Source organism: Nycticebus coucang, chromosome 4 (genome assembly GCF_027406575.1).
Source record: "Nycticebus coucang isolate mNycCou1 chromosome 4, mNycCou1.pri, whole genome shotgun sequence".
NCBI lineage: Eukaryota > Metazoa > Chordata > Mammalia > Primates > Lorisidae > Nycticebus > Nycticebus coucang.
The window spans coordinates 35,539,234-35,566,439 of NC_069783.1; the positions used below are offsets into that span (position 1 = coordinate 35,539,234).

The 27,206-nt window shown below is 39.7% G+C and overlaps 1 protein-coding gene across 2 annotated transcripts in view; it reads left to right on the plus strand.

Moving 5' to 3' along the window:
• The window catches only part of QPCT (glutaminyl-peptide cyclotransferase), a 29,871-nt gene extending 6,576 nt beyond the window's left edge, over nucleotides 1-23,295 (plus strand). For both annotated transcript variants that reach the window (XM_053589809.1, XM_053589810.1), the window contains exons 2-7: nucleotides 2,212-2,358; nucleotides 7,484-7,762; nucleotides 15,291-15,467; nucleotides 17,345-17,444; nucleotides 19,559-19,675; nucleotides 22,983-23,295. In XM_053589809.1, coding sequence (XP_053445784.1) covers nucleotides 2,212-2,358; nucleotides 7,484-7,762; nucleotides 15,291-15,467; nucleotides 17,345-17,444; nucleotides 19,559-19,675; nucleotides 22,983-23,128 — 966 coding nt within the window. In that variant the 3' untranslated portion in view covers nucleotides 23,129-23,295. The remainder of the gene's footprint in view (nucleotides 1-2,211; nucleotides 2,359-7,483; nucleotides 7,763-15,290; nucleotides 15,468-17,344; nucleotides 17,445-19,558; nucleotides 19,676-22,982) is intronic.
• Nucleotides 23,296-27,206: the final 3,911 nt, after the last annotated feature.

The window sequence follows — 27,206 nt, forward strand, 5'->3', positions numbered from 1 at the left end:
TCTTCCATTTTCCGTTTTTTTCTGTTTGAACATTTATGTGACTTTGTCTTTGAGCTTCAGCTTTCTTCTCAAAGTGCTATTTGAGAGCTAACATGACTTAGATCCTGGAGGCACCAAGAAATTTAAAGGCTGCTGTGACAAATCTATCAAGGAAATATATTTTAAAGTGTGTCATCAGGGGCGGTGCCTGTGGCTCAAAGGAATGGGTCGCTGGCCCCATATACCAGAGGTGGCGGGTTCAAACCTGATCCAGGCCAAAAACTGGAAAAAAAAAAAAGTATCATCAGTAAACAGACACAAACCTTCTGACCGTTCAGGTACAACACCCGCATTCAGGAGTAAACTGGAGGTGCAAGGTGAAGATGGGGCAGGGGCGCAGAGTGGGAGTAGCACGGGACAGGGAAGGCGCAGGCAGGATCTTTTCATGGACTTACCTGTGACCCTGGGAAGTTAGCTGATCTCTATGAACTTCAATTTCCACTGATACCAATCAAGGAGGTTGGGCTAGACTAGCCCACTGATCTAGCTGCTAGGTCATCCCCAAGGGGCTCTTCTGGCTCTAAAATTCATTTAGAGTTTGATAGAAGGGAGTAATAGAACTAACATATTCTGTATTTACTACAGCAGTTTACATATAGTAGTTCACTTAATCCTAATGATGCCTGCGATTGTAGGTGTTACTACATCTACTTTTACAGATGAGGAAATTGAGCCTTAAGGTTTAGTCACCTGGCCAGAGTTACAACTGTTAAGTGGTGGGGTTCTGAGTTGAGGGGGTCTGTCTGATCCTACCGTTCATGCTCTTTGCACGATAAATACTGCAGAGTAACACTGAGCCATCTCAAAGTGTAGGTGAGTATAATAAGTAATTTGGCACTAAGCGTTCTCTAATCCCAATTTCTTTCTCACTGGCCACGTGAAGTGGTTCACATGGAGTGAAAATACTTGCACTATTATTTAAACAGAGTCAACTAACTCGGTCCTGGAAAAGATGTAAAACAGACAAGACTTCCCTAATTTCTGTTTTGCATTCCAAATAACTCAATATCCTTATATTACCCTCATCATTCTGGTCCATCACTCTTTTTCCTTTGAGGAGAAGTAACACATTTCATTATTCAGTGCCTGAAAAATAAGTAATGAATGAATCAGTGAATGAATGATTCATCATTAATAGTATCATAGGAAAATACAGAATGTATAAGGTCATACCCAAAATACAAGTTTACATGTTATGTTAATTTTTGTGGTTTTTGGCCGGGGCTGGGTTTGAACCTGCCACCTCCGGCATATGGGACCGGCGCCCTACTCCTTGAGCCACAGGCGCCGCCCCATGTTATGTTAATTTAACATTTTATTTTATTTCATTATTTTTAGAGACCAAGTCTCGCTGTTGCCTAGGCTGTGGTGTGATTATAGCCACAATAGCTTCCAACTCCTGGGTTCAAGGGATCCATCCATCTCCCTCCTGAGTAGTTGAGACTACATGCCCAGCTATTTTTTTATTTTTTTTTTATTTTTTGTAGAGATGGGGTCTTGTTATATTGCCTAAGCAGGTCTGAGTTCTTGGTCTCAAGCTGTGCTCCCACTACAGCCTCCCAAAGTGCTAGGATTACAGGCATGAGCCACCGCTTCAGCCATTATTTAGCATCTTAAGTTCGACTTAACTCATATACCTAAAAGTATGAGTATTATTAGCATATTAAAATGATTTTAGAGCCTGGTGAGGTGGCTCTAAAATTGGGAGGCAAACAGTTGCCTCCCAAGCCACTGTAACCCCAGTGACTTGGGAGGCAACTTTTTATTTATAAAAAATAAAATTATATACAAAATTAATAAGTAAAATAATTTTAACTGAAGATAAAAAATTTATTATTTAGTGGGTAATAGAATTGTCTAGCTTAGGTTGAAAGGAACTGCTACATTCATCTGTGTCAGTGTTGTCCAATAGAAATAAGATAAGGAAAGGTACATATGTAATTTTAAATTTTCTAGTAGCTACATTAAAAAAGCAACAGGTAAAATTAGCTTTAAGAACATTTCTTGGCTAGATGCAGTGGATGTAAGGGGCCAACTTTAAAGTTTAATTTACTTCATATGACTAAAAGTTATCCTGTATTTTGCGGTTTAAAGCAATTAATTGTAAATGTGTGAGGATCTTAAACATATTATGCAATGATAGCCAGTTAAACAATTTTGTTTAATCCTCAGAATCATCACCAACCAGCCATTTTGAATTCATCATCTCTTCAGCAAGTTGCAGAAGGCACCCGTATTGCTGAAATGTGGCAAAATGACCTGCGGCCATTGTTGAGAGAGAGATACCCAGGATCCCCCGGAAGCTTTGCTGCTCGTCAGGTGAGAATACAGGACACAAACCTAAAAGTTGTTGAATACTTGGCTTTCGCATGAAGGATAAGGTTATGGCTGTTCTAAGTTGTCTAATATTCAGATCTGTCATCTTATGACTCATCAAATAAACAACCAAGAAAATCAAACGACTGAGAGTAAATGATCTGAATTAAGTGAGACATGGCAATCTAAATGAGTTTATATGTGAGATCTCTGTCTGGAGTACAACATCACAGGAAGTACCGAGTCCTTAACTTTTTTTCTTCTTTTTTTAAAATTTAGATTAATATGAAGGTACAAATGTTTAAGTTACATTGTTATCATTTCTAGGGTAAAGTTTAAGTTGTAGTTGGGCCCTTCACCCAGGACGTATGCTGTATACCCTTACATTGTGCATCTTCGGTGAGAATTTGCCAACCCCCTTCCCTCCTTTCTTTTCTTTTTCCCTCTTCCCCCCTCCCTGCCATATGAATATAATTGTGCTTTTCTCTTGTATGGGCATGTAGTTGTTTATCTATTGGTTTCATATTAGTATTGAGCACATTGGGTACTTGGCTTTTTCCATTCTTGTGATACTTTACTAAGAAAAATGTTTTTCACCTGCATCCAGGTTAATACAAAAGATGTAAAGTCTCCATACTTTTTATGACTGAATAGTACTCCATGGTATACCACAGTTTGTCAATCCATTCGTGAGTTGATAGGCACTTGGGTTGCTTCCACGTCTTGGTGATTATGAATTGACAATATCAGAGTGAAATGCAGGTAACAGGAATATCTTCCATAGAACTTTTGTTTCAATTAAATATGTCAGTATGTTTGTGTGTATAAAATGAAAAATATATTTTGACTGTGGGCCAGACTCTGAGCCAGACTCTGCAGTTTGAGAAGCACTGCCCTGGAGAAAGTAGATTGTCACTGGCCTTATTCTCCCTCCAGGGAGAAGACAGTTTCCCTAAGGCAGTGGTTCTGAACCTTTCTAATGCCGCTGCTCTTTAATACAGTTCCTGTGGGTTGAGAACTGCTGCCCTAAGGAGAATGAGGGCCTGACAGTACAGTGACACTCCTGGCCCAGAACTTGCAAGGAAGGATTATCTAAGGCTGTTGATAGAACATTGGTTAGTGAATTAACTTTTGGAGTTATCAATAAAGACGCACATTGGTATGGATTCTTTTTTAGACAAAGAGAATATTTTGGGGGCCCCATATCCCACATTCTGTGTTTTCATGGTCTCTTAACCATTGAGCCCAAAGTTGCCTATTGGATTATTGGACTATTTTTATTTTGAGGAGGTAATTTGTAAAATAAATAATTTAAAGGGGTTAACATTTAGAGTTGTTTCATTGATTTCTATCAAAGATAGGAATAAAAAATAAGTTTAAAAATTAGGATGATAAAGTCTCACAAAGGGGCAAACAATGTCATTTGTCTAAAAGAGGCAAACTAGGCGGGGCACTGTGGTTCACGCCCGTAATCCCAGCACTTTGGGTGGCTGAGGGGAGAGGACTGCTTGATGTCAGAAGCTCGAGACCAACCTGGATAACATATTGAGACCCTTGAAAAAAATAACGAAAGTTAGTGGGACATGGTAGTATTAGCCTGTAGTCCCAGCTTCTGGGGAGGCTGAGGCATGAGGATTACTTGAGTCCATGAATTAAAAGCTGCAGTGAGTTATGATTAGTGAGTTATCCCCTCCAGCCTGGGTGACAAAACAAGAGCCTATCTCAACCATAAATAAACAAGTAAATAAAGAAATAAAAGAGGCAAACTAGAAACTTCAGGGGTTAAAATACCCCATAGATAAACATAGTGCCTCTGAGAAGCTGAAAGTGAACTTCAGAGAAAAGTATGTGTATACTGGGGACACCCTCAGGGCAGCCGTCCCTGAGGGACTTGTATGCGGTATACTCAAGAATAAAAAGGCACCTGAAGTTCTCAGTGGTAGCCCTCTCACAATAATCAGTTTGTAGACTTAGTGCAAATACTGGACAATCTGCTTCCTTCAAACAAACCCAGTCTATTGACATTCTTTCTTACAACCTGGAAATTAGAATTTAAGTTTAATTAAATGAGTCCCAGGATCATTCACTAATGTTAACCTGGAATGAATCTCCCCTGTCACCCTGTTGGCAAGTAGAATGTCACATGAGATCCTTTTTACCCGTCCCCTCATCTCTAGCTCTATCTCTGTATTTTCTTCCTTCTCTACACAATCTCCATCTGACTTCATCTCACAGTCTCTGTCACCCTCCCTGACTCCCTCCCAACATCCGTCTCCCCACCTGATTTTAAAACACAAGTGTAGCATGCCTGGAGGGCCCAGCCTTTTGCTGTTTTGGACTGGGGAGAACACAGCTGCTTTTAGACGCCCTGCCACAGCCAAGCACGCCCTGCTGTTGAGAGCCTCTTCTAGAAACTTGTGGTGGGAACTTGTGGACTAAATCTGAAAGCCAAAAGCACAAGAGATATTGGTGACCTAATTAGATTATACACACAATTTGATTGTTTATAAAGATGATTTCTTTTGTTGCTAAGATAAACAAAACATATACTCATTAAAAAAAGATTACTTCAGGGAAAACTCTTGGGGGCATTTGCTGCTTCTTTTGTGCATTTTAGTATCAACTTAGACATTAGAAATTGTGCCTGAGACCTGGTTACTAGTTGAGAAATGAGTTTGTGTGTGAGACTTTTGAGCAATGCCAACAGATATCTTTTTTAAAAATCCCAATTTTGTAAACTTGCAAGCTGCAAGTGGTTTTGAAAAAGGCATTTCATGGAGCAGCTCATCATCTGGACACCAGATGTGCGGAGTATATGCTTTTTTTTTTTTTAAGATGACCCCTTTTATGGAAATTTTTTGTTTTTACAAACCCTAGGAATAACTTATTTTCATATTAAGTAAAAAAGTGTATCTCAGATGCACAGTAATTTCTCTCTATTCAGACTATTAATGTTTTGTGTCATATAATTTTATATATTATCATTGAATTAACTTTTATTTCCAAATTACAATGAAGCTATATTTACTGATAGGGTACTGTGAGCAAAGCACAATACTAAAAATTGTGGAGAATAATAAAATAAGTGAGTTCTGAATGCTGATTTCAAAAAGATTATAAATATATTATTTATATATTATTTATATTATATATTATAATTATTATGATTAAATTTTATTTATAACTTATGATTTATTATATATTATAATATATAATATTATAAACATAATTATTTTGATAATGTGAAAAGACATGTGAACTTATAACAGCAAGGGTAAGGTTCAGTATATGCAATACTATTTGGGGCAGAATCCATCTACCACAAAAAGCAAGGAATGAACAGCTGGGGAATCCTTTGTTTCTTCGGCTTTCACAGAATTGACTGTAGAATCAGTGTCCTCCCTTTGGTAAAATTCCCCTCTCCTTGGAAGCTTCCTGCTGCAGTTTTTTCAAGGCCCTTGCCTACGTGTCATGTCACATTAGTGAGAGGCAGGCCACAGGAGACTTGGCTATGATAGAAAATCCTGTATTTCTTTAAGGGGAAAAGCTCCTATTCGTTTCCAGTTATTGTTAGTTATTCATTTATCATTTTAAGGTCCTTCCCTCCTGAATGTTAACTGTGGGACAAACTGTTATTTTGATAGTTTGCCATTGGTTTTTTTAGAAGAAAATTCAAGGCAGCTTACAAAGATGCATACAATGTTTCAAATGAAGGGAACACATTGTGAAAGAAAAATGAGGCCAAGGGAAAATAGGGATGAACTAGCCGTGAACTTAGATCCCCTATCACTTCTGAGTTTGTTCCTAAAGAAGTCACCTTTAGTTCCCGCCGTTGTGCATCGTGCCACTTGCTTTACCTGTTGCTTTCTTCTGTCAGCCCTCTGTGTTGCCTATTAAGGCCCAAGGTGACCAGGAAAGATGGGAAAGAAATTGTTTTTTATTTTTGCCAGTGTTTTCAGTGGGTCTGCCCCTGCGTTGGGTGCAGAGGGAAAGCTGCTTGCTATGTCATTATGGTTCAGAGTTGCTTAGTGATTCTTACAGTGATCTCAGTATCCTCTAAGCACCCTCTGTTATGGGAGCTTTCTATGTTGTCCTCAACAGGTGGGCATTACTATCTTTTGTTAATGATCATTACATATGAAACATTTGGTGAACCTGGGCACATGCTATGCACTTGGCACACATTTGCAGTTCTTGCCTTCGAAGAATCTAGGGTAGAGGTGGAGATCTGTGGGACTTTGGTCTCTGTGATTTCTCAAACATCCTTGATAGCCTCCTAGAAATATTAAAAGTGGATTTTAATACTTCTGAATTGGATCTCTATCTCTTAAATTATGACTGTGTCTGTAATACTGGGTGTCCATAAACTTCATGTGCAGTTTACTATGTTAAACTAATTTAAATTGCACATGAACTTTATGGACACCCCGGATATTGGCTTTTTTTTTTTTTTTTGAGACAGATTTTCACTTTGACCCTTTTGGTAGAGTGCTGTGGTGTCATAGCTCACAGCAACCTCAAATTCTTGCATTCAAGTAATGTACTTGCTTCGACCTCCCAAGTAGAGGGACTATAGGTGCCCTCTACAATGCCCAGCTATTTTTAGAGATGGGGTCTTGCTCTTGCTTGGGCTGGTCTCGAACTTCCAAGCTCAAGCAATCCACCTGCCTCTGCCTTCCAGAGTGTTAGGGTTATGGGCATGAGCTACTGAGCCTGGCTAAAATATATTGTTAAGTGTGAAAAGCAAGAGACAGAATAATGTGTAAGTAGGTTCTTTTACTATAAGAACATATTACCCCACCCCACCAAACATATATGTTTATATGCTAGTATGATTTTATACAAGCAAAGAGAAGATATGTGGAAAGGTCTACACAGGCATATTAACATTGGCTAATATTAACAATTGGCTAGGATTGATTGGAAGGGGGAAAAAGTTGGGGAGAGGAAGAGGATTAGTATTAGTAAGTAATGCTATTACTTACAGTAGCAATTATAGCAATATTGTTAGTAATGGAATAAGCACACAGTGCAAATTTAACTTGAAAGACATCACGTAAAATATAAAAAACATAGTTAATAAATGAAAGCTGTTTAGATCTGAAATTTTGGTTTCTGTTTCCATCAGCACATCATGCAGCGAATTCAGAGACTTAAGGCCGACTGGGTCTTGGAAGTAGACACCTTCTTGAGTCAGACGCCTTATGGGTACCGGTCTTTCTCAAATATCATCAGTACTCTCAATCCCACTGCGAAACGACACCTGGTCCTGGCCTGCCATTACGACTCCAAGTATTTTAATCATTGGGACAATAGAGTGTTTGTGGGAGCCACAGATTCAGCCGTGCCATGCGCAATGATGTTGGAACTCGCCCGTGCCTTAGACCAGCAACTCCTTTCCTTGAAGGTATTTGTTTTCTGCTTATTGGTTCTTAGGATAAGGCACATTTAACAGTAACTCAGAGTAAATTCTAGAATCCTTGGGGGAGTGAGGAGGCCATTTAGAAGTGGAGACTTTTGATACATAGTACTTTTTATTTCTAACTTGTTACAAAATGATAGGAGGTTGAATGCAAAATTGGAAGATTACATGATTTGAAATGTCAACCAGGGCCAACAAAGCTAAGGTACAAGGCAGTGCATTCATTAATTGGCACCTGATTTCCCAGCCTTGAATACACATTAAATTAAATGCAGCACTTCTTTGCCAAAAATGAGAGAGGAAGGTTGGTTCAGGCATGAGAACTACCTTTATTTCTTCTTGTTTATAAAGCTATGAAATATCACAGTCTTCTGATCTGAGAGATGGTGGCTCTTGAGTGGGGGGGGTGTGTTACAGCACCCTGTGACTTCAGAGAGTGGGTAATTCAGACCTATCAAGATGAAAAGCATGGAGCAGAAATGCATTATTGTTATTATCTGTGAATCTCGGCCCCATTTTATGTAGCATAGCAGGGCTTTTGTTGTGCCCTCAGCTCAAAATACTTCTGGGACTCTCAGATGTTATTTCAGTCCCTGTGTTCTTAAGGGTATATTGGAAAAAAGTGCTAAAGTAGATGAAGACATTTTGTTCTGATACCACTCATAACCAAGTAAACACAACAAAGCAAAAACAAAAAACTTTGTTCGCAGGCCATAGATGCCTTTTTTCCCTTCAGAGCTTTATGAAGGGCCCAGCCTTCGGTATAATGGGGGTAAAGAAGTAAAATGTTTATCTTGTAATGGAAGTAATAGAGATATTTGGTTCTATTTTTGCTGGATATGCTTGAAGAAAGCAAGAATTGTTATCCCCACTCAGTCTCCTTTTCACTGTTTTTTCTTAGTTTTGTTTTGTTTTTGAACCTTCTGTAATGCCTTTGTACCATGATCTGCCCTGCTTTTAACGAGCACCCGTGCCTAGTAATTGGGTAAAAGCTGAGGGAGTTTGCAAGCTGATGTATTAATGGAAGTTAAATTGTTCGTATTTCATGTCCAGTGTAAGGACGTGAAAGGAAGCCTGACTGACTTGCTGAGCCTTCCCGCCGTAGCCAGTTGTGTTTCCTCACCCCTTTCCTCTGGACATGGTGACTTCCCAGCTTTGACCGGTGACAGTTCTTGTTGTGGATGTGTCTGCTCTTGGTCAGCTCCACTAGCTTTTCCCACCTAGCTTAGGCCTGCTTTTTGTGGCCAGAAATAGAAAGGCCTGAATACGTTGTTGGATGGGGATCACCATTCAAAATATTTCCGTCAGCACACACATTCTCTTAATTATCCTTTCTATTAGAGGTAAACAATGAGGTGGAGAATTCTAAAAAGGGCTGCTTTTGATACTTTTTTCTTCCAGTTTTACTTTGACTACATTTGTCTTAAGGAGTTATTTTCAGTTCTTCTGTTGCCGTGGATTGGGTAGGTGGTGGTAGAAGAGGACTTGGAAAAGGGCTGGATAGTAGACTGGATTAATTCCAGCTCTTTGCCATACCACCTCTCTCCAGTAAGAGGATTGTAATGATGTGCCCACACCTTTTCTTGTAACTCTGCTATGCCTTCCCATTGTAGCCAGTTGTGTTTCCTCACCCTTTCACTCTGGATGTGGTGCCTTGGCTGATGGGAGGTTAGCAGATGTGACACAAGCACAGGCTTGTCCTCTTCTGTCTTTGCAATCACAAGGAGAGGGACACACCCTGGCTGGCCTGCCAGTCTAGCAGGAAGATGAGAGACACAGGGCACAGAGCCTGCCTTGCTGGCTGCAGGGTGAAGCAGAGCTGCTTCAGGCATACCCAGGCCAGAACAGTCATTCCCCAGCTGACCTGCACAGGTTATGTGTCCTGGGAGGATATGTAATTATTGTTTTAAGCCACTGAGTTGGGGTGATTTGTTACATGATATTATTGTGGCACTGGCTAACTGAATAGCACTGGATGAGGAAAGACTGCGGATAATTTAATGACTTTGTGAACACTGGTAACTAGGCATCTATGGTATCATCATGAAGACCTTCCCACATCACGCTGCTCAGGTAACTAGGCTGAGTTACTATGATAGAAACTGAAGGCCATGGTTATTTCCCTGCTAACCCTGAAATGGAGCAAAACAGCAGATTTTGCTTTGAATCTCCCATAACCCCTGTAATCGTTAAGCAGAGAATGTGTTTGTGCAATATGCATGCTCTCAGGGTTTAGTAATCATTAAGAAATTAAATAAATGTAGTGCCTCATGGGACTCAGGATCAGTACTCACAATAGTCTACTACCACTAAGTAAACTGATGCTAAGAAAACAGAATGAGCATTGGTGTCACCTGGCTGTTGCATTTTCAGTGTGGCACCCAAACCAGCAATCCTGCAGGTGAAAATGACCTCCTTTTGCCCCTGCCGTGGGCATGAGCAGAATGCCTCTGGTCCCAGGCAGTCTTATTCTGCCCTGGTGTTCTGTGAGTATGCTGTTTGACTTGGAGCTGGAACTTTGGAACTAGTAAAGGCCCTTTAAATAACTGGAAGTCTCTGCTGAAGTATGCACCTTACACCTTTGGCCAAGGAGAAAATCTATTTAATTACTTAATGTGTATTAAACCCTGAGTGCATATATATTGCACAAAAACATCCTCTGCTTAATGCTGATAGGGGTTATGGGAGATTCAAAGCAAAATAAACTGTCCTTTTCTTGTGGTATAATAAAGGAGCGATATGAAGGCCATTGAAATAATTAGCATACAAAAACTACTTCGTTTTCAGATAATAAAGACATTGTTCTCTTTTTTATGAAATAACCCTTAAAAGAAACAGGGAAACTCCATTTCTGAAGATGCCAGAGAACCTCTATTAATGGAACCACAATATGATGATAGAAGGTGGATGGAGAAATGACAAATGCCAGATCAGAGTGGAGACAAGTCACGCTGTCTGGGAGAGGGGAGGAAATGGGAAAGCCAGATGGTCCCCTGAGAGAATCCTGCAGATGTGATATACTCAGGAAGGTAGAGGTGAGGCAGGGGCTGGAGTAGAGAGTGTTTATACGTCTGTACAAGGTGTAGATACGTGGATATAGATGAGAGACTCCAAACCTACACCAGTTAGGTAAGCAGGTGCCCCACCTGTGCCTTTTCAGGAGCTGAGAGAATACTTTTGCAGAGAAATTGAACCAGGGAGATACTGGACTTGGGGATACCAGGTACAGAGGACAATACTGAGATGCCCCATGGAAATAGGGCTCACATTTAACAGTGAGATCTCCAGTCTTTATCCCACTTCCAGCACCAGAAAGCCAACTGCTGCTGTACGAGGTGGGACTTTTAAGTTTGTGAACTCATCCTAGAAAAAGTGCTACCTACCTCCTTGCTGAGTATCACTACTGTCACCGGATGACCAAGGGGAGTTCTGCAAAGGTGACAGTAGTGATATTCAGCAAGGAGGTACGTAGCACTTTTCCTAGGATGAGTTCTTGAACTTAATAGTCCAACCCCGTATACCCATTAGATAGGAAACTGGAGGATGCTTCTCCAGAGAATGTGAATCACAGAAAAATTCCAGACGGTGACATTTGGTGATCCTCAGTGAAAACACTGACTGGAAGAAAGCAAAACAAATAGTATAAATTGAAAAATGAAGTTGGAAACATTAGAGCACAAGGAACAGAAGATAACTTAAATGACATAAGTTTTAATATCCTCATACAGATAAGGAAGTTGTATCAGTGAAACAAAACCAGAATGCTACAATAACAGAATAATCACAGAATAAGAAAAAGCCCTTGGAAATTAAAAATTCTATTTTCATAATTTAAAAAAAATCAGTAAAGTAGTTGGATACTGAAGTAGAATAAATACATTTTTTTGAAAGATGAACAATGATAAAAAAGAGATGATGGTTACTTCTGAATATTCCAAGAATTCCACTGGTGCAGTGGCTCACATCTGTAATCATAGTATTTTGGGAGGCCTAGGACTACTTGAGAATAGGAGTTTGAGACCAGCCTAAGCAAGAGGAGGACCTGTCTCTGCAAAAAATAGAAAAAATTACCAAGGCATGCACATATCTATAGTCCCAGGCTGAGGCAGGAGAATCCCTTGAGCCCAGGAGTTGAGGTTGCAGTGAGGTATGATGACGCCACCACACTTTAGCCTGGGCAGTGAGGTGAGACCTGTCTCAACAAATAAACAAAAACAAACAAACATTGAAACAAACTATTGGGAATGAAAATGACATTGGACTTCTCAGTAGGAAACTTGGGAGCTAGAAACAATGAAATTATACCTTAAATAACCTTAAATATTTTTTTTTTGTAGAGACAGAGTTTCACTTTATTGCCCTCGGTAGAGTGCCGTGGCATCACACAGCTCACAGCAACCTCCAACTCCAGGGCTTAGGTGATTCTCCTGCCTCAGCCTCCCAAGTAGCTGGGACTACAGGCGCCTGCCACAACGCCCGGTTATTTTTTTTGTTGTTGCAGTTTGGCCGGGGCTGGGTTTGAACCCGCCACCCTCGGTATATGGGGCCGGCGCCCTGCTCACTGAGCCACAGGCGCCGCCCAATAACCTTAAATATTTTACATAAAAATAATTGGCAACTTAGAATCCTTATACCCAGTCAAATCAAATAGAAGAATAGAGTGAAGCCATTTGTAGACATAAGTCTCAACAATTTTCACTGTCATATGCTGTTTCCTTTTTAGAAGTTGCTTAAAGATATGCTCTAGCAAAATCAATGAATAAATCATAGAAGAGGAAATCATGGGTTTGGGTCACCCCTAGGGTGATGGTGAGGGGAGACCTAAGAGAGCAGAGGGTAGCAGGCCTAGGCGCCTGCCCAGGCTGGAGGTAGCAGGGGAGGGCTCCAGGAGGAGCACGTCCATGAAAACAAAACCAGACAGACTCACGAGAGACAAAGGTGCTGTTGTATCTGGAGAGTTGGACCACATAATTGTGGAGATCAGTTAGGCTCAAAGAAAACAAAGCAAACGAAAAAGAGGTATGTGGTGAGTAAGGGTGAGCAATAGGTTTGCAGAGGCACGATGAACTGGATTCGGGGGCAGTGTGTATGGAGAGAGAGAGAGAGACCCAGTAATTCTTGGTTTGAGTAACTGCAGGGTGGTGTTGCCATTAATTTAGCTGGAGAAGGGGGCTGTTAGTAATGCATATTTCAGGAGGAATATCAGGACTTGAGTTTTGACACTTCATGCTTGAGACACCTATTAAAATTTGGGTGGCTATGTTCATTTGGCAATTGAATCTGCAGGCCTGGAGATCAGGAGTGAGGTCAGGGATGGACATAAGCTTTTTTTTTTTTTTTTTGAATTTTTGTAGATATATATACATATGCGTATATATGTATGTATATATAGTGTGTGTGTATATAATTTAAAATCTCAAAAATAGATATCAAAGGAGTGAGTGTGTACAGAGGAGAGAAGCAAGGAACACGTCCTGGGCCTCTGTCCAGCATTAGGAGGAAAGGGTGAGGAAGGGAAGTCAGTCCATGCTGACTAGGGAGGGAGGAAGTCCTGGAAACCAAATGAAGAAGCTGCATCCAGGAGGGAGCGATCCACTGTCAAATGCTGCCAATAAGTCAGGAAAGATGAAGATTGAGACTTGACCATTGGACTTAGCAACGTAATTGTCATTGGTATCCTTGACAAGAGCCCAAAGGCTAAGATAAAGCATGACTGGTGCAGGTTTAGGGAGGGGAATTGGAGACACGTGGATAAACAATCCCTCAGGGAGTTTGGCTGTAGATGGGACCAAAAAAAAAATAGGGCAGCTGTTGGTGGAGGTAGTAGAGTCAAACATTTTAAGGTGAGAGAAGCAAGAGCTGTGTTTGTAGGTGGATGGAAATTATTCAGCAGAGAGAAACAACGATGGAAGAGGGAAATGGTATTTGCTAGTGATGACCTTGAGCAGAGGGAATGGAGTAGGATTTTGTGCACAGGTGGAGAGGCTGGTATCTAATATGAACATGGCAAGAAGAAATCAGGGTGATTCATGAGGACCGAAGATGGGTGAGGTGTTAGCGAGGGGAAGAAGAGGAAACACAGGGAGAGTGCAAGCGTGAATGACCTAATACTTGCCAGTCAACTCGAAAGGCCAATTCGAGGTTTGTGGTCTTGTGTTTTAAACAAGACCAGAAAATATGTATCAATTATTATTATCTCTAATAATAATTAGATTTAGCTAATTTACCTGCATGAGTGCAGGTACAAAAACAGGCATAAAGATGGATTTAATGTTACATTTTTGCCATGTTACATTGTTTAATGTTACATTTTTGCCAGGACAGTTTGACCAAGGCTGAGGGAGCGATTAGCATGACTGACTGCAATTTAAGCTAAAGGTGGAGAGAAGTGAGGACATTATGAGAGCGAAGGACTGTGAAAAGTGAACGAGTCAAAAGATTCTGGTTTCCAATGGGATTGAAGGACTAGGGTGTGGAGTTAGAGTATCAGGATTAATTTGAAATGTTAAAGTCGTTAGACAGTGGAAAGTATACAGTCAATCAGAATCCTATTCATCCTTCTTAGTTCTTCTCGAACAGTGTCTCTTTCGTAAAGCCTTTCTTGACACCTCAAGGATTCAAATTCTTATTCCATCCAATTTCCAGAGGCCTTTTATGTTACTTTTGTGGCCCTTGGCACATTTTTGTCATGCTCATGTATTTGTTTGATCTCTCCCTAACCCAGCTGAAGTTCAGGCTCTTTCAAGGGAAAGGCTATAATTATTATTCTTTGGGCCTCTGTAGCATTCCTAGGGGAGATTTAAGTATGAATTGCAGATGTAAATAAGGTGGGAAGCAAGAAAGAGTTACAGTCGTTTCAGGGTGGATTCTCAAGGAAGTGCGCTCACATGTGGAGTGTAGCATCCAGGTCATTTATTAGGGAGTAGCCTTGGATCAACATTGGTGACAGGGAGGGGAAAGAAATGGGGTTGGGCAGAGGGAGAAGTTGAGCTGCAATGCAGGATCAACAACGGTTGCAGCCAACCCCTGGGAAGCTGTGGAGGTACAGTGGCCCTTTGGAGAGGCCCCAGGACCTGCATAGGGCAGCAGCCATTGGGTGCAGTACACTCCGGGGGATGCAGCCAACAGGATCCCTAAAGTGGCTAACAGCTTTCCCAGCAGCTGGGGCAACGCACCCTCCCGCACAGGAACTGCGTGGCGTATCCCATTGTTCATCACACCATAGCAATTTTGTAGTTTCAAAGTTCTCTGACGAGTAAGAAAAAAACTACAAGACCTCTATTTTCGGAGGGAGTGGGAGAAGGTGATTTGTTTATATGGGTGAAGATAGTGGGAGGTGTGATGATTTTTGGCAAGGAAGTAGTGTGAAATAAATTTTGACACAGTTTCACTTGCTTGGGGTGTCTTCCTTTCTTCGTGGCACATCTATCTTTTTGCCCAGGTAATAGGAATGCATGCTATGGTTTAATCATCACGGCATTTTTTGTTATCTTTTTATTGTTCTTTGTACCAGAATGTCTCAGACTCCGAGCCAGATCTCTCACTCCAGCTCATTTTCTTTGATGGGGAAGAGGCTTTTCTTCACTGGTCTTCCCAAGATTCTCTTTACGGATCTCGACACTTAGCTGCAAAGATGGTATCCACCCCGCATCCCCCCGGAGCAAGACACACCCACCAGCTGCATGGCATGGTCAGTCTGGGTCATTTTCATGAGGCTGCGGCTGCAGATTCTCCCTCCCGGGAAGAGGTTTCTAAAGCCAAGTAAAGACCTAAAAATGCCATGGCATTTTTGGAACAGTGTGTTTATAATAGAACATTCCTTGGCAGGCATTGAATTTTTGAGGCATCCCAGAGCTAAAAAGAATGATTCTGGGTTAGAAGCCATGTTTGACTGAGCTTAATTAAAATGATGTATGCAATCAGATTAAGGAAATGACAGATGCGGTTAGGTTCAGTGGGAGCGCATTCCCCCAGCGCTGAATAGAGGTAGAGAGAGCAAACCCCTTCTGGGAGGGGTTTATAAAATCTGAGGGGTGTAGGTCCTGGGAAGTCTATAAGAGGAGGGTGGCAGTGAAGGAGTTCCTCAGTGGCTTCACAGCATTACAATGTCCCCAGAGTCTATATGACATTTTGATGTTTTGGTTTTGATGTGGCATTTTTGACATGGGTGGAGACGCTTTGATACTGCCTTAAACCCTGCTGTCACTACTAAGTAACAGGTGCAACACGCAGCCTCGTTTTCTTCCGTATTCCACCCACACTCCATACCCACCCCTGGATCCTCTCCCTGCTGTGCCTGTCTTGCCTTATTTGATCTTTACTCAGTCCCTGAGTCCTCATTAACTCCAGTTTGGAACCTCACACTACCCTTGGGACTTCATTCTTCCCAGTGCCTCCTCCATCCCTGACCTCTCCATCTGTGAACTGACTGCTTATTCCCAATCTTTGTACTCTCTTCTGTTTTTTACCTGTCACTATCTTCACCCTGTAAGGCCACATGGCCATGCCCAGTGTCTTCTATGACCCTAATGGACCTCACGCTGGCCCTCTCTCCTTCCCGTTGCTCAGTGGCAGCTCACAATGTCAGGAGACTGTGTTCAGCACCTTGTTCATTTACGTGTGCCCAAGCGGCCAATAGGTTCAGAGAATCTGGGATTTATTGATCAGTACAAATATATGAATCCACAGTGATAGTTAAGACCATTTTTCTCCCCAGAAACAAACTCTTAGTAATTTATTCAACCTCATGCACAGGTTCCTATTTCAAATAAGCCTAATTTTCTTAAAATGAATGTATTTAATTACGATTCATGAATTTATACACACTATGTCTTTAGAATCATTGACTCTGAAATATTTATCTAATATGTCTCAGGATTTATGATGGATATATACGTTATTCCACTTTTATAAATCAGGAAGTTCCTAATCTGGGATAGTCATCGTGGCATCCTCAAACCTGCTGTTTTATGGCTCAAAAAAGTGAAGAAGCACTGGTTTAATGATACAGGGTTATAACCAGAAGGAACCTTTTAGAGATCAGTGGTTTGAACTCATGTGATATATAAGAAAATGGAGATTCACAGACGCAATGTCACGTAGCTCCCGTACAAAGGATTTCTCTTAGATGCTGCTTGATCGATACATAATTACTATCCAAGTACTCTGTTTAAGGGAGCTGTATCATACAGATTAAGAAGAAAAAATGGCTAATTAAAATAGAAAATCAGACAGGCTAGGGCTCCCATCTGAAAGTAAAGTAAATGTATTCTTTTTAAACCTATGAAATATTTATCCCGATATCCTCTTTCTGATCGATGCTTAATGATACAGTTTGGGAATTACATACATAAAGATTCAACACTTTGCCATTTGTGCATATTGCATAAAAAGTTCTCCAAAATAATTGGCATACAATGTTTTAAAACCTTATGTTCATTTATGCAACTCCCCCCATTAGTCTCAAGTTCTGAAAGGCAGTTAGATATCACTGATTGCTTTTCCCTGTTGATGAGTATGAAACACGCTTTGGTGATAGTGATTCAACAATATTTTTTCCTCCCTTAGGACTTATTGGTCTTATTGGATTTAATTGGAGCCCCTAACCCAGCATTTCACAATTTTTTCCCAAACACTGCTAGATGGTTTTATAGACTTCAAGAGATTGGTAAGTGCCGCTGTTTTTAAAGAATAAAAGATGGTTTCTTCCTATGGATAAACACAACATTTTAAAATTCAAAATTTATAATTAAAATGTTTGACTTAAATATATAATATACTGGCTTTTTTACTTGCTGCATTGGTTCCTATTCATTTTCTTTTAGAAGGCTCAGTTTATTTTCCTTCATGAAACTATATTTTGAAATGGAGACATACAATACTACATTTCAGTTTCCACATCCCTAGAAATGGTTTGAAAATATTTTCCTAAAGTTCTGTTTGAAGCATATGGAAGGTATTTCTAGGGAAAACTTTACTTAGCAAAGCCTGTTGGCTAATGATGAATGTTATGTTCTTACAATGTACCAAACCATATTCTTTAATTTTTCTTTCTTTTCCAAATCTTTGTCATCTTTTACTTTCTACCTTATCCAGACATCATTGTCCTTTAATTCAGGTATAATTTCTGTCAGTTTTCCAAAGAAATCAGAATGAAGAGAAAGTCAGATCCTTCAAGAGGTGTTTAAAAGAAGATTGGGAAAATGAATGGGAGTAGACTAGGCCAGATGAGGGCAAGCCAGGCCAGGCCAAGAAACATAGATACCTATGGCTCCAGAGAGAGAGGTTTGGGGCTTGAAGAAAGAAAAAGAGAATGACTTCTTCCTTTCATACTTCCACCCTGCCCCAAACAAAACAAAACAAACCCTTCACGTATCAGGGAAAGAGGAAAATGAGATCGACCTTTATTATAGAATCCAAGCCAGAGGGCTGCTTTCAAGGCAAGAACTTCTTGCTAGAAATTCCTTATTAACCACACAAACTTCTTGCAGCAAGATATAATTATATTGCTTCTAAGCAGTCAGAGGAGCACACTCTTGCAATGAGTTAAGAATTTGACAATATCCAGATCTAGAATCTTATGAAAGAAACTTCTATCTGAACTTCAGATGCTTATCTTTGGCAAATTTAAGTGTGCAGTTTGAAAGAATTGCTATTATTGTATTGTGTGTATTAATATAAGTTTCCTGGGCCTCTTCCTTGCAGCTTGTTTCCCTTACTTTGCTGGTAGCCTCAAGAAACAAGATTCAGCTTTTGTTCAAGGATTTTGTGCACTTTTCTTATTTCCTGTACCAGAATGAACTTACATTAATTGCAATTTTAATACAATTAAAAAAAAACCATTTTGCCACCCTGCCTACTGGCATTTACATTTCAAATCATATTTATAGTTGTGTAAGAAAAAGTTGTATCCTATGGTAAAGGAATTATAGGTATCAATAGACAGATGGGACTACTGTTTTGGGTAGTGGGTGGGGCTTTCTCAGTGTTCCTAAAGTCGTATTACATAGGCTTGTTTAACAGCTCATCCCGTTTCACCCTTTAAATTTAGCAATTAAAAGAAGTAAACAGCTATCCTAGTTTCATTTGGTTGTATTATAATATTCGTGTGTCACTTGTCATTTTGTAACACATAACACATGGGTTATACAGGCCAGTGGTTCTCAGACCTTAGTGTGCCTCAGAATCACCTGGAAGGCTTGTTAACAACACAGATTGCTGCTGGACTTGACCTCCAGAAGTCTGAAGTAGGACCACACAATTTGCATTTCTAACACAGTCCCAGGTGATGCTGATGTTGTCAGTCAGGATCACACTATGAGAACCACTGAGGTGGGTCACAATAGGTATCCCTTTCCCATAAAGTCGTTTACTTGATATACTTCACCCCTATTCTGCTTCAGTATTCCTCTTTGAAACACCGTGTCTCCCCCTTGTCTCATCTTAAGGCATTCTTCATGCAGCATCTTGGACTTAGAAGCATGGTCTTGTGTCTCCCCACCCCCATTTTCCTGTGGTTTTGTCATTCTCTGTTTCTCCATTGTTCTGCCGAGTTTCTACTTCCGGAGCCATGTGTGGCTTTTCTTTCTTCCTACTCCAAAATGTACACACCCAGGTTCAGCCCAGATGTTTGTTGTCATAGGTGTGGCTGTGCTCACTCTTGTGTAATCCTTTAAGAATAGTGGCCAAATATACTAATTTTGAACCTCTTGAAGAGGGATACATTCTGTGTCTTATCAGATAAAAATAGATATTCATCTACTGTCTAATTGTCATCTACAGAACGGGAACTTCATGAATTGGGTCTGCTCAAGGATCATTCTTCAGAGAGGCAGTATTTCCAGAATTACGGTTATAGAGGTGCAGTACAGGATGACCATATTCCATTTTTAAGAAGAGGTATTGTGTGTGCATGTGCATTTTTTAAAACCATAATATTCACTGTATTTTAAGTGCATTTCGAATTTCCAGGATGACAGTCACCGATCCACTCTTTCTCTTTCTCTCTCTCTTTTTATTTGAGTCTTCCTCTGTCACTCTGCATAGAGTGTAGTGGCATTATCATAGCTCACTGTAACCTCGAACTCCTGGATTCAAGAGATTATCCTGCCTTAGTCTCCTGAGTAGCTGGGACTATACAGGTGCATACCACCATAACCAGCTAATTTTTCTATTTTTAGTAGATACAGGGGTCTTGTTCTTGTTCAGACTGATCTCAAATGCCTGAGCTCAAGCAATCCTCCTGCCTTAGCCTTCCAGGGTGCCAAGATTATAGGTATGAGCCACCGTGCCCAGCCCACCTATCTACTCTGAAGAGTAGATCACTTTTTCCAGGCTCAGCTCATTTCCAAACCTTATTTAGCTTTTGGTGCCATCAGATACCCCACTTCAGCACTGACATTCTCCAGGTCTCCAATTGCTGCATACATTTGAGAAGGAAATTAAACATGAATAATAATTGGTGCACTTTGGGGCGGCGCCTATGGCTCAGTCGGTAAGGCGCCAGCCCCATATACCAAGGGTGGCGGGTTCAAACCCAGCCCCCGCCAAACTGCAACCAAAAAATAGCCAGGCGTTGTGGCGGGCGCCTGTAGTCCCAGCTGCTCGGGAGGCTGAGGCAAGAGATGGCTTAAGCCCAGGAGTTGGAGGTTGCTGTGAGCTGTGTGAGGCCATGGCACTCTACCAAGGGCCATAAAGTGAGACTCTGTCTCTACAAAAAAAAAAAAAAATAATAATAATAATTGGTGCACTTTGAATCACTAAGACCATCATTCTTTAAAGACTGTGCTAAATTTAGATATTAATGATCTGAACCAATCTAAAACTATTTTAAATAATTGAAAGCAGACAATAAAATTCATTTGAATGACTGCCTTCCTTTAAAACAGAATGACTGTTGTGCTACAAATAAGCTTTCACTAATATATGTCTTTTGATTATATGCCTGGAAACTATTAATAGAAGTCAGATACTTAAACCAAATTGAATGAGATGGAAGAAGGCTGACACTCTCTGGCCTGATCTTTATTGACAGTAGGTACAATTCAGATGCAACATTTTAAGCTTTAACATCTCCTTACAAGGCCATTCCTTCAGGTTTTCAAATGAAGTGAGAGCTCTCCATTGTTCATTGCTATGGAGGAATGATGGCCTGGACAGTGACTGGAGAGCTTCCTCCAGTCTTTCCCTTCCCAGGAAATGGGTCTACGTTTATCCAGTTGCTCAGGCCACACTCCTAGGAGTTGTCCTTAATTCTGCCCTTTCCCTGCACCCCACATCCACATCTTAAATACATTTGGTTTTAGATTTTGAAGGTGCCATCTTAGTACTGAGATGCAGCGCTGGCCTGTAATGGTAATTCCTATTCCCTTTGTTTTGCAACAATCTACACCAATGTTTGTTGACCTTTTTTTAATCTCACAGCATACTTGAACCTATACTTAAACTTTCACAGCACACTTAAATTATGTTGATCAAAGAAAAGAGTAAAAAAAAGAATACACTTACAGTGCTTTGAATGTCTTTTGAAAATAATTTAATTAATGATTTAAAAAAAAATTTTGCGGCACCTCCTCTCATAGCACAGTGGTTGAAAAATCACTGATCTAGAAGTTTGAGAAACCATCAGATTTAATTAATTGATCATATGAAGGCACTTATCATGGCTTCTATTTTCTCATAATAGTCATTCCACATCCTTGAGGGCTCCTTTATTGTTTTCCCTATACCTAGAATATTTGTGAAAGGTCACACCCCACTGACATTCCCTTTCATAGCGTTAGGTTGTGTTCATACACTTTGTGTAACACTGGCGTTTCCTGGTCCATTAGGGATTAATATCCTTGGTGTAGAGATGGTAGGTGTCTAAATTAACCCAATGACCCCTGTGGTAACCTCCCAATTGATCTCCAGCATTTGCTGTTGCTTCCCAGTTCTCTGCAAAGGAGCTAAAGTTACCTTTTCAAGATGTGAATCAAAAGCTACTTTCCTGTATTGAAGCTTTTGTGGCTTAATTTTTTCTCTTTTCTACTTTATTTTATTTTTGTTTCAGATTGATATGAGGGTACAAATGTTTAGCTTACTTTGTTTTCCTTTCTAAGGTAAAGTTCAAGTTGCAGTTGAGCCCTTCACCCAGGGGGCAGGCCGAACACCCTCACGTTGTGCTCATTAGATGAGATCCCATCAAGCTTTAGTGACGGCTTTAAAGCCATCATATAGAATAAGACCCAAGTCTTTGCCATGATCTACAAGGGTCCCCATTTTTTGACTCTTGTCCCTCCTCAGTATCACCTCTTACCTTACCACTGTTCCGATCCATCCGCACTGGCCTTCTTGATGTTCTTTAAGCAGGCCAAGCACGCTATCTCACGACCTTTGCACGTGATAATGCTGATGCCTGAAATGCTCATCCTTAGATCTCCACATGGCTTTCTTTCCCTTTGGTGTGTCTCTATTTAAGTGTTAGCTTCTCCAGCTGGGTGTGATGGCTCACGCCTGTAGTCCTAGCCCTTTGGGGGGCTGAGGCAAGAGGATTGCTTGAGGGCAGGAGTTCAAGACCAGTCTGAGCAACATAATGAGATGCCATCGCTACAAAAAATAGAAAAATTAGCTGGGTGTGTGGTGGCATGTGCCTGTAATCCCAGCTACTCAGAAGACTGACACAGGAGGATTGCATTAGCCCAGGAGTTTGCGGTTGCTGTGAGCTAGGATCATGCCACTGCCTTCATGTCTGGGCAACAAAGTGAGACTTTGTCTTTGAAAAGAAAAAGAAAAACTAAAAAAGGAGGCTCTTCCCTGATTTTAAACACTCCCTCTCTTGGTTCCACTGCCCACCCCTCATTCTCTACTCCTTTACCGTGTTTTATCCTCAACAAACCTTATCACCTTTAATAATTATGTTTTATATTTCTTCACTTAATTCTTTCTCCATTGGCTATGGATAGGACTTTGCCTTTTCACTAATGAAACCTCAATTTCTAGAACAGGAACATAGTAGATGTTTTATACTTATTTACTGAGTTAATTAATATTTGTTAAATGAAAATGATTTTGGAGTACAAGGGTAAGATATAAAGAGGTACACAGAAGATGATGAATTATCAGCTGTCCTTGAATGGTACAGAGCTCCCTTGGCTTCAAGAACGACACTTTCTAGTTTAGTCCCTGGAAATATGCACATAATTACAAGTCAGTTCTTTCTTATTAGGTGTTCCAGTTCTGCTTCTGATACCATTTCCATTCCCTGATGTCTGGCACACCATGGATGACAATGAAGAGAATTTGGATGAATCAACCATTGACAATTTAAACAAAATCATACAAGTCTTTGTGTTGGAATATCTTCATTTGTAACATTCTGATTTAGTTGATGGTGCTTGCTTATAGCATCAAATTCAAAAGTCAAGGCATCATTTAAAATAATCTGATTCTAGACAAATGCTGTGTGGAAACTTCTATCCTAGATTCAGTCTGTGGATGTCTTTGAATATGAGATCAATGGTACCAATGATTATTTTGTGTTCTAAGTTGCTTATTAATTTTTATCCACAGATAAAAAGAGAACAGGTAATAAAAACAGGAAATAAATATCTTTTTAAAAGTTCTCTAGATGAAAACCAAGAAGTGAAATCAGATTCAGTTATTCAGTATCATAGTCTTCTAAATAGTACTTCAATGGCTGTTGCAAATGTAGCCTTAGTTTTATGACTTTCCCCATGTGAGACTCTATTACCTATAATGCAAAATAGAGATGTAGTTTGAAGACTCTCAAATTTCTTTGAGAAATCTTTGTAGGGTTAATTTCATGGAAATTAAAATCAGAATTAAATGCCGTGTTGTGAATTTCTTTTCTATATATATAAAAGAAGAATTAGGGCGGCGCCTGTGGCTCAGTCGGTAGGGCACTGGCCCCATATGCCGAGGGTGGCGGGTTCAAACCCAGCCCTGGCCAAACTGCAACCAAAAAATAGCCGGGCGTTGTGGCGGGCGTCTGTAGTCCCAGCTACTCGGGAGGCTGAGGCAAGAGAATCGCTTAAGCCCAGGAGTTGGACGTTGCTGTGAGCTGTGTGAGGCCACGGCACTCTACCAAGGGCCATAAAGTGAGACTCTGTCTCTACAAAAAAAAAAAAAAAAAAGAAGAATTATATAATTTAATGCCTCATCCAATTTGTATAGAGCTTTAAAAATTTAACATTTTATTATAAAAATAATACAGTCAAAAACAAAAACATTGAAAATTGATAAAGAAGAAACTATAATCCTATTATACTAACTATAGAAATTATAATCCCATTATACTAACAGAATCACCATCAACTCTTTAATTAATTAGCTCCATTAGCTAATTAATTAAAAGAAGAAACTGTAATCCCATTATATTAACAGAATCACCATTAGCACCTCACTTTTTTTAATACAGATTTTTTCTTGTATAGGTATAACTAAACTGTATTACTTTTTTGGCCTTTTTTTCCCTGTTAAACTATGTAATTACCAGACATGTATTTGCTATTTTAATCTCCAGTGAGATGAAGACAGAAAACGACTGTTGTGTGTGACCTCTAGAGTCAATATTAAGGTAACACAGTACTAGCACGACAGTTATGGTAATTTTTGTGTAGGTAAATTATATGATGTTCAAGTTTGGTTAATTACTTACAGAATTTTTTTTCTGGAAACACATAAGGCATCAGATTGGCAATAAGAAACAATACTTAGAAATACAGACTTGATCCATTAAACAATTAGGAAATTGAGCCTGTCATGTGGATGAAGTTAGTTGGGACCACCATTCTCTGTGTGTTCCCTATTCTGAGCAGATATTTACTAAATATTTACCGAACTAACGTGCAGGAGCTGGGTAGAGAGTGAGACAGAGAAGCTGGGTGGGGAAGCAGTGGCAGCTTTAAGTTCAATGAAAGTCGTTGAAAGTCATGAAAGTCATCAGGAAAGTAAATTACTAGCTTTTTCAGGTAAGACAAGGGTAAATATAATTTTATCTATATAACTATTTATAATTACAGTAGAGTTTCCATAGCTGACATCTCCCTACCCTGACCACCTGCTTACATTGACCTAATTTTCACAGGCTGGACATGCACCACATGTACATATCAGTACAGTAGGCCTAGTTCCTTATGTTGGCCGGCTCCCTATGTTGACCAGTTTGTTACAGTCCCTTGAGTGGTCAACTTACAGAAATTGTACTATACATAAAAGAATATAGCCAGAATTATATATATTACATGTTATACATATAACATTTTCTGTAATTTCATGTTGATAAGTTTTATCGAATTAGATTTTTCTAGGATTTCTTTGTATCTTATAGATATTTCTCTAAAGTTATACAAAGGGATATTGTGCCTTTGTGAGTTTATAATATTAAGAGCTAACACTTACTGAGTGCTAACTATATACCAGATAGAGTCATAAATGCTTCAGATATTTCTACCAATTTAATCCTCACAATAATTCTATGAGGTATGTGGTATTAATAACCTTATTTTACAATGCTCGAAGTAGTTAAGTATGTTCTCCAAGATCACATAGTAAGTGTAAACCATAGTATTTGACCTCAAGCAGTCTAACTTTAAAAGCTTATGATTGGAACCATTATAGAGAATTGCTTCAGTACATGAAAAGAACTTTGCAGAATATTCTTAATGCTGAATGCAAAACAACAATTTTATCTTGAAATTATTATAGGTCATTCCTTCAATCTGGGGATGCATTCTTAAATCATTCCTGCTGCCCTTCACCTACCAATGTAGGCTTCAGAGGCACATACCTAGACTTCTCGAGCATAGTAAGAGCTGTTTTTGCATTAGCATGGGTGTAACAGAAATCAGCATGACTGGTTCTAGGCTAAAGAATCTAAGCCATAAAGCAGGATTAAAGGGAGCTGAGTGTTCTGGATTAATTTTTGGATAAGAGAAAACATTTGAAAGTAGTTCATGGAAACCACACTTTTTCTTTTTTACTAGAGTAACAAATGATGTTAAAACAATGAAAAGAAGTTTTAATAAGGAGCCTAAACGTTAGTTGACAGTACTGCATATATAATTATGAACCTAAATGATAAGCTCTTTTTGAAATAGGATGAAATCAATGGGAGATTTCATATAATCTGTTAGGTTGACATTAGTGAAATTATTTTTAGAGGAGGCTGATGGATATGTTGACATGGGATAAAAGGAAAAATAAAAACATAAGCAGCTTAATTCGATAAAGGTTTTCTTCCCTTGAAAAGGCACATCCTAAAATTCTACTCACTAAAGAGGTTGTATTATTATGGGAAAAGCTATCATGACATCATAAAGGAGACATTTTAAGGTATTAACTTTGATATTAATCTCAGAAATACGTTGCACATAATTCACACCAGTCAGAAATATTATTTTTTAAAAATCATAGCTGCAAAAGCAAAGCTCCATAAACACTATATAGCATTTGGAATTTTTCTATGTGCATTTTGGAGCATTTTAGTGCCCCTAAGAGAACAATTTGTACATTTTGTCTATTACTGTCAACTCTGCAACACATTGGGTATTTTTTTTCCTTGAGAGAAATGAGTTCAAAGGAAAATATTCATAAAAGAGCATTCATAACCTTGGCATCTAAAGAAAAAATCATGAGCCTATTATTGTAGCTTGAGGGTTGTGGCTGGAAGAGAAAAGACAGATCCCTCAAAATGGAGAAATATTTTAGATGGTGAAGCAGTTGTCATAAGAACAAAGCAGCCCATGTTTCAGCTCCAGCTCCAAATCCTTAAGCAGTTTATTTCACGACGGGTCTTTCTTCTATCAAAGAAATACATTCATTATGGTGCTGCAGGAAAATCACGTGAAAACTCAACGAACTTGCCCAGCTGGAGGTGATTGCTTTGTATAAAGGAGGGACAGACAAGATTCAAGTCACTTTCATTCCTTTAATGTACAGAGAGCCCCACATGAACCTTGGTGACGGTACATTTGCTGAAAATAAAATCTCAGTTTCTTTGTAAACCTTAGGAATGAGGTGGTGGTGGGGGAATAAAGGAAATAAAGAGAAGATGAGGGACACTATTCAGGGCAGCTGCAGTAATTTAAAGCAAAGCTAATGCAGGAAATTTGGGGAAAGTACTTAAATTTGCTATTCATAAAGACATGGGGATCTGCTTTCAGAGCCAGCCTGCCCATCAACTTTTGGCTTCAGAGATGAATATACCAAAGATTGAGGTTTCACTCTCAGTTTCAGGGCCTCTTTCTCTATAGCCTGAAATTCTAAAAGTAGTTTTGAAGTGGTTTAACTGCCTCCCCTTCATTCCCCCTCTGTGTCACTTCTCTGACCTCTTTGGTGCATCTTTTTCAGCCTTCAGATAGTGAAATCACTGCTTTGTTTCCAGAGGCAGACACCACTGTGGAAAGCCACTGCTGGGTGCTCTGGAAGG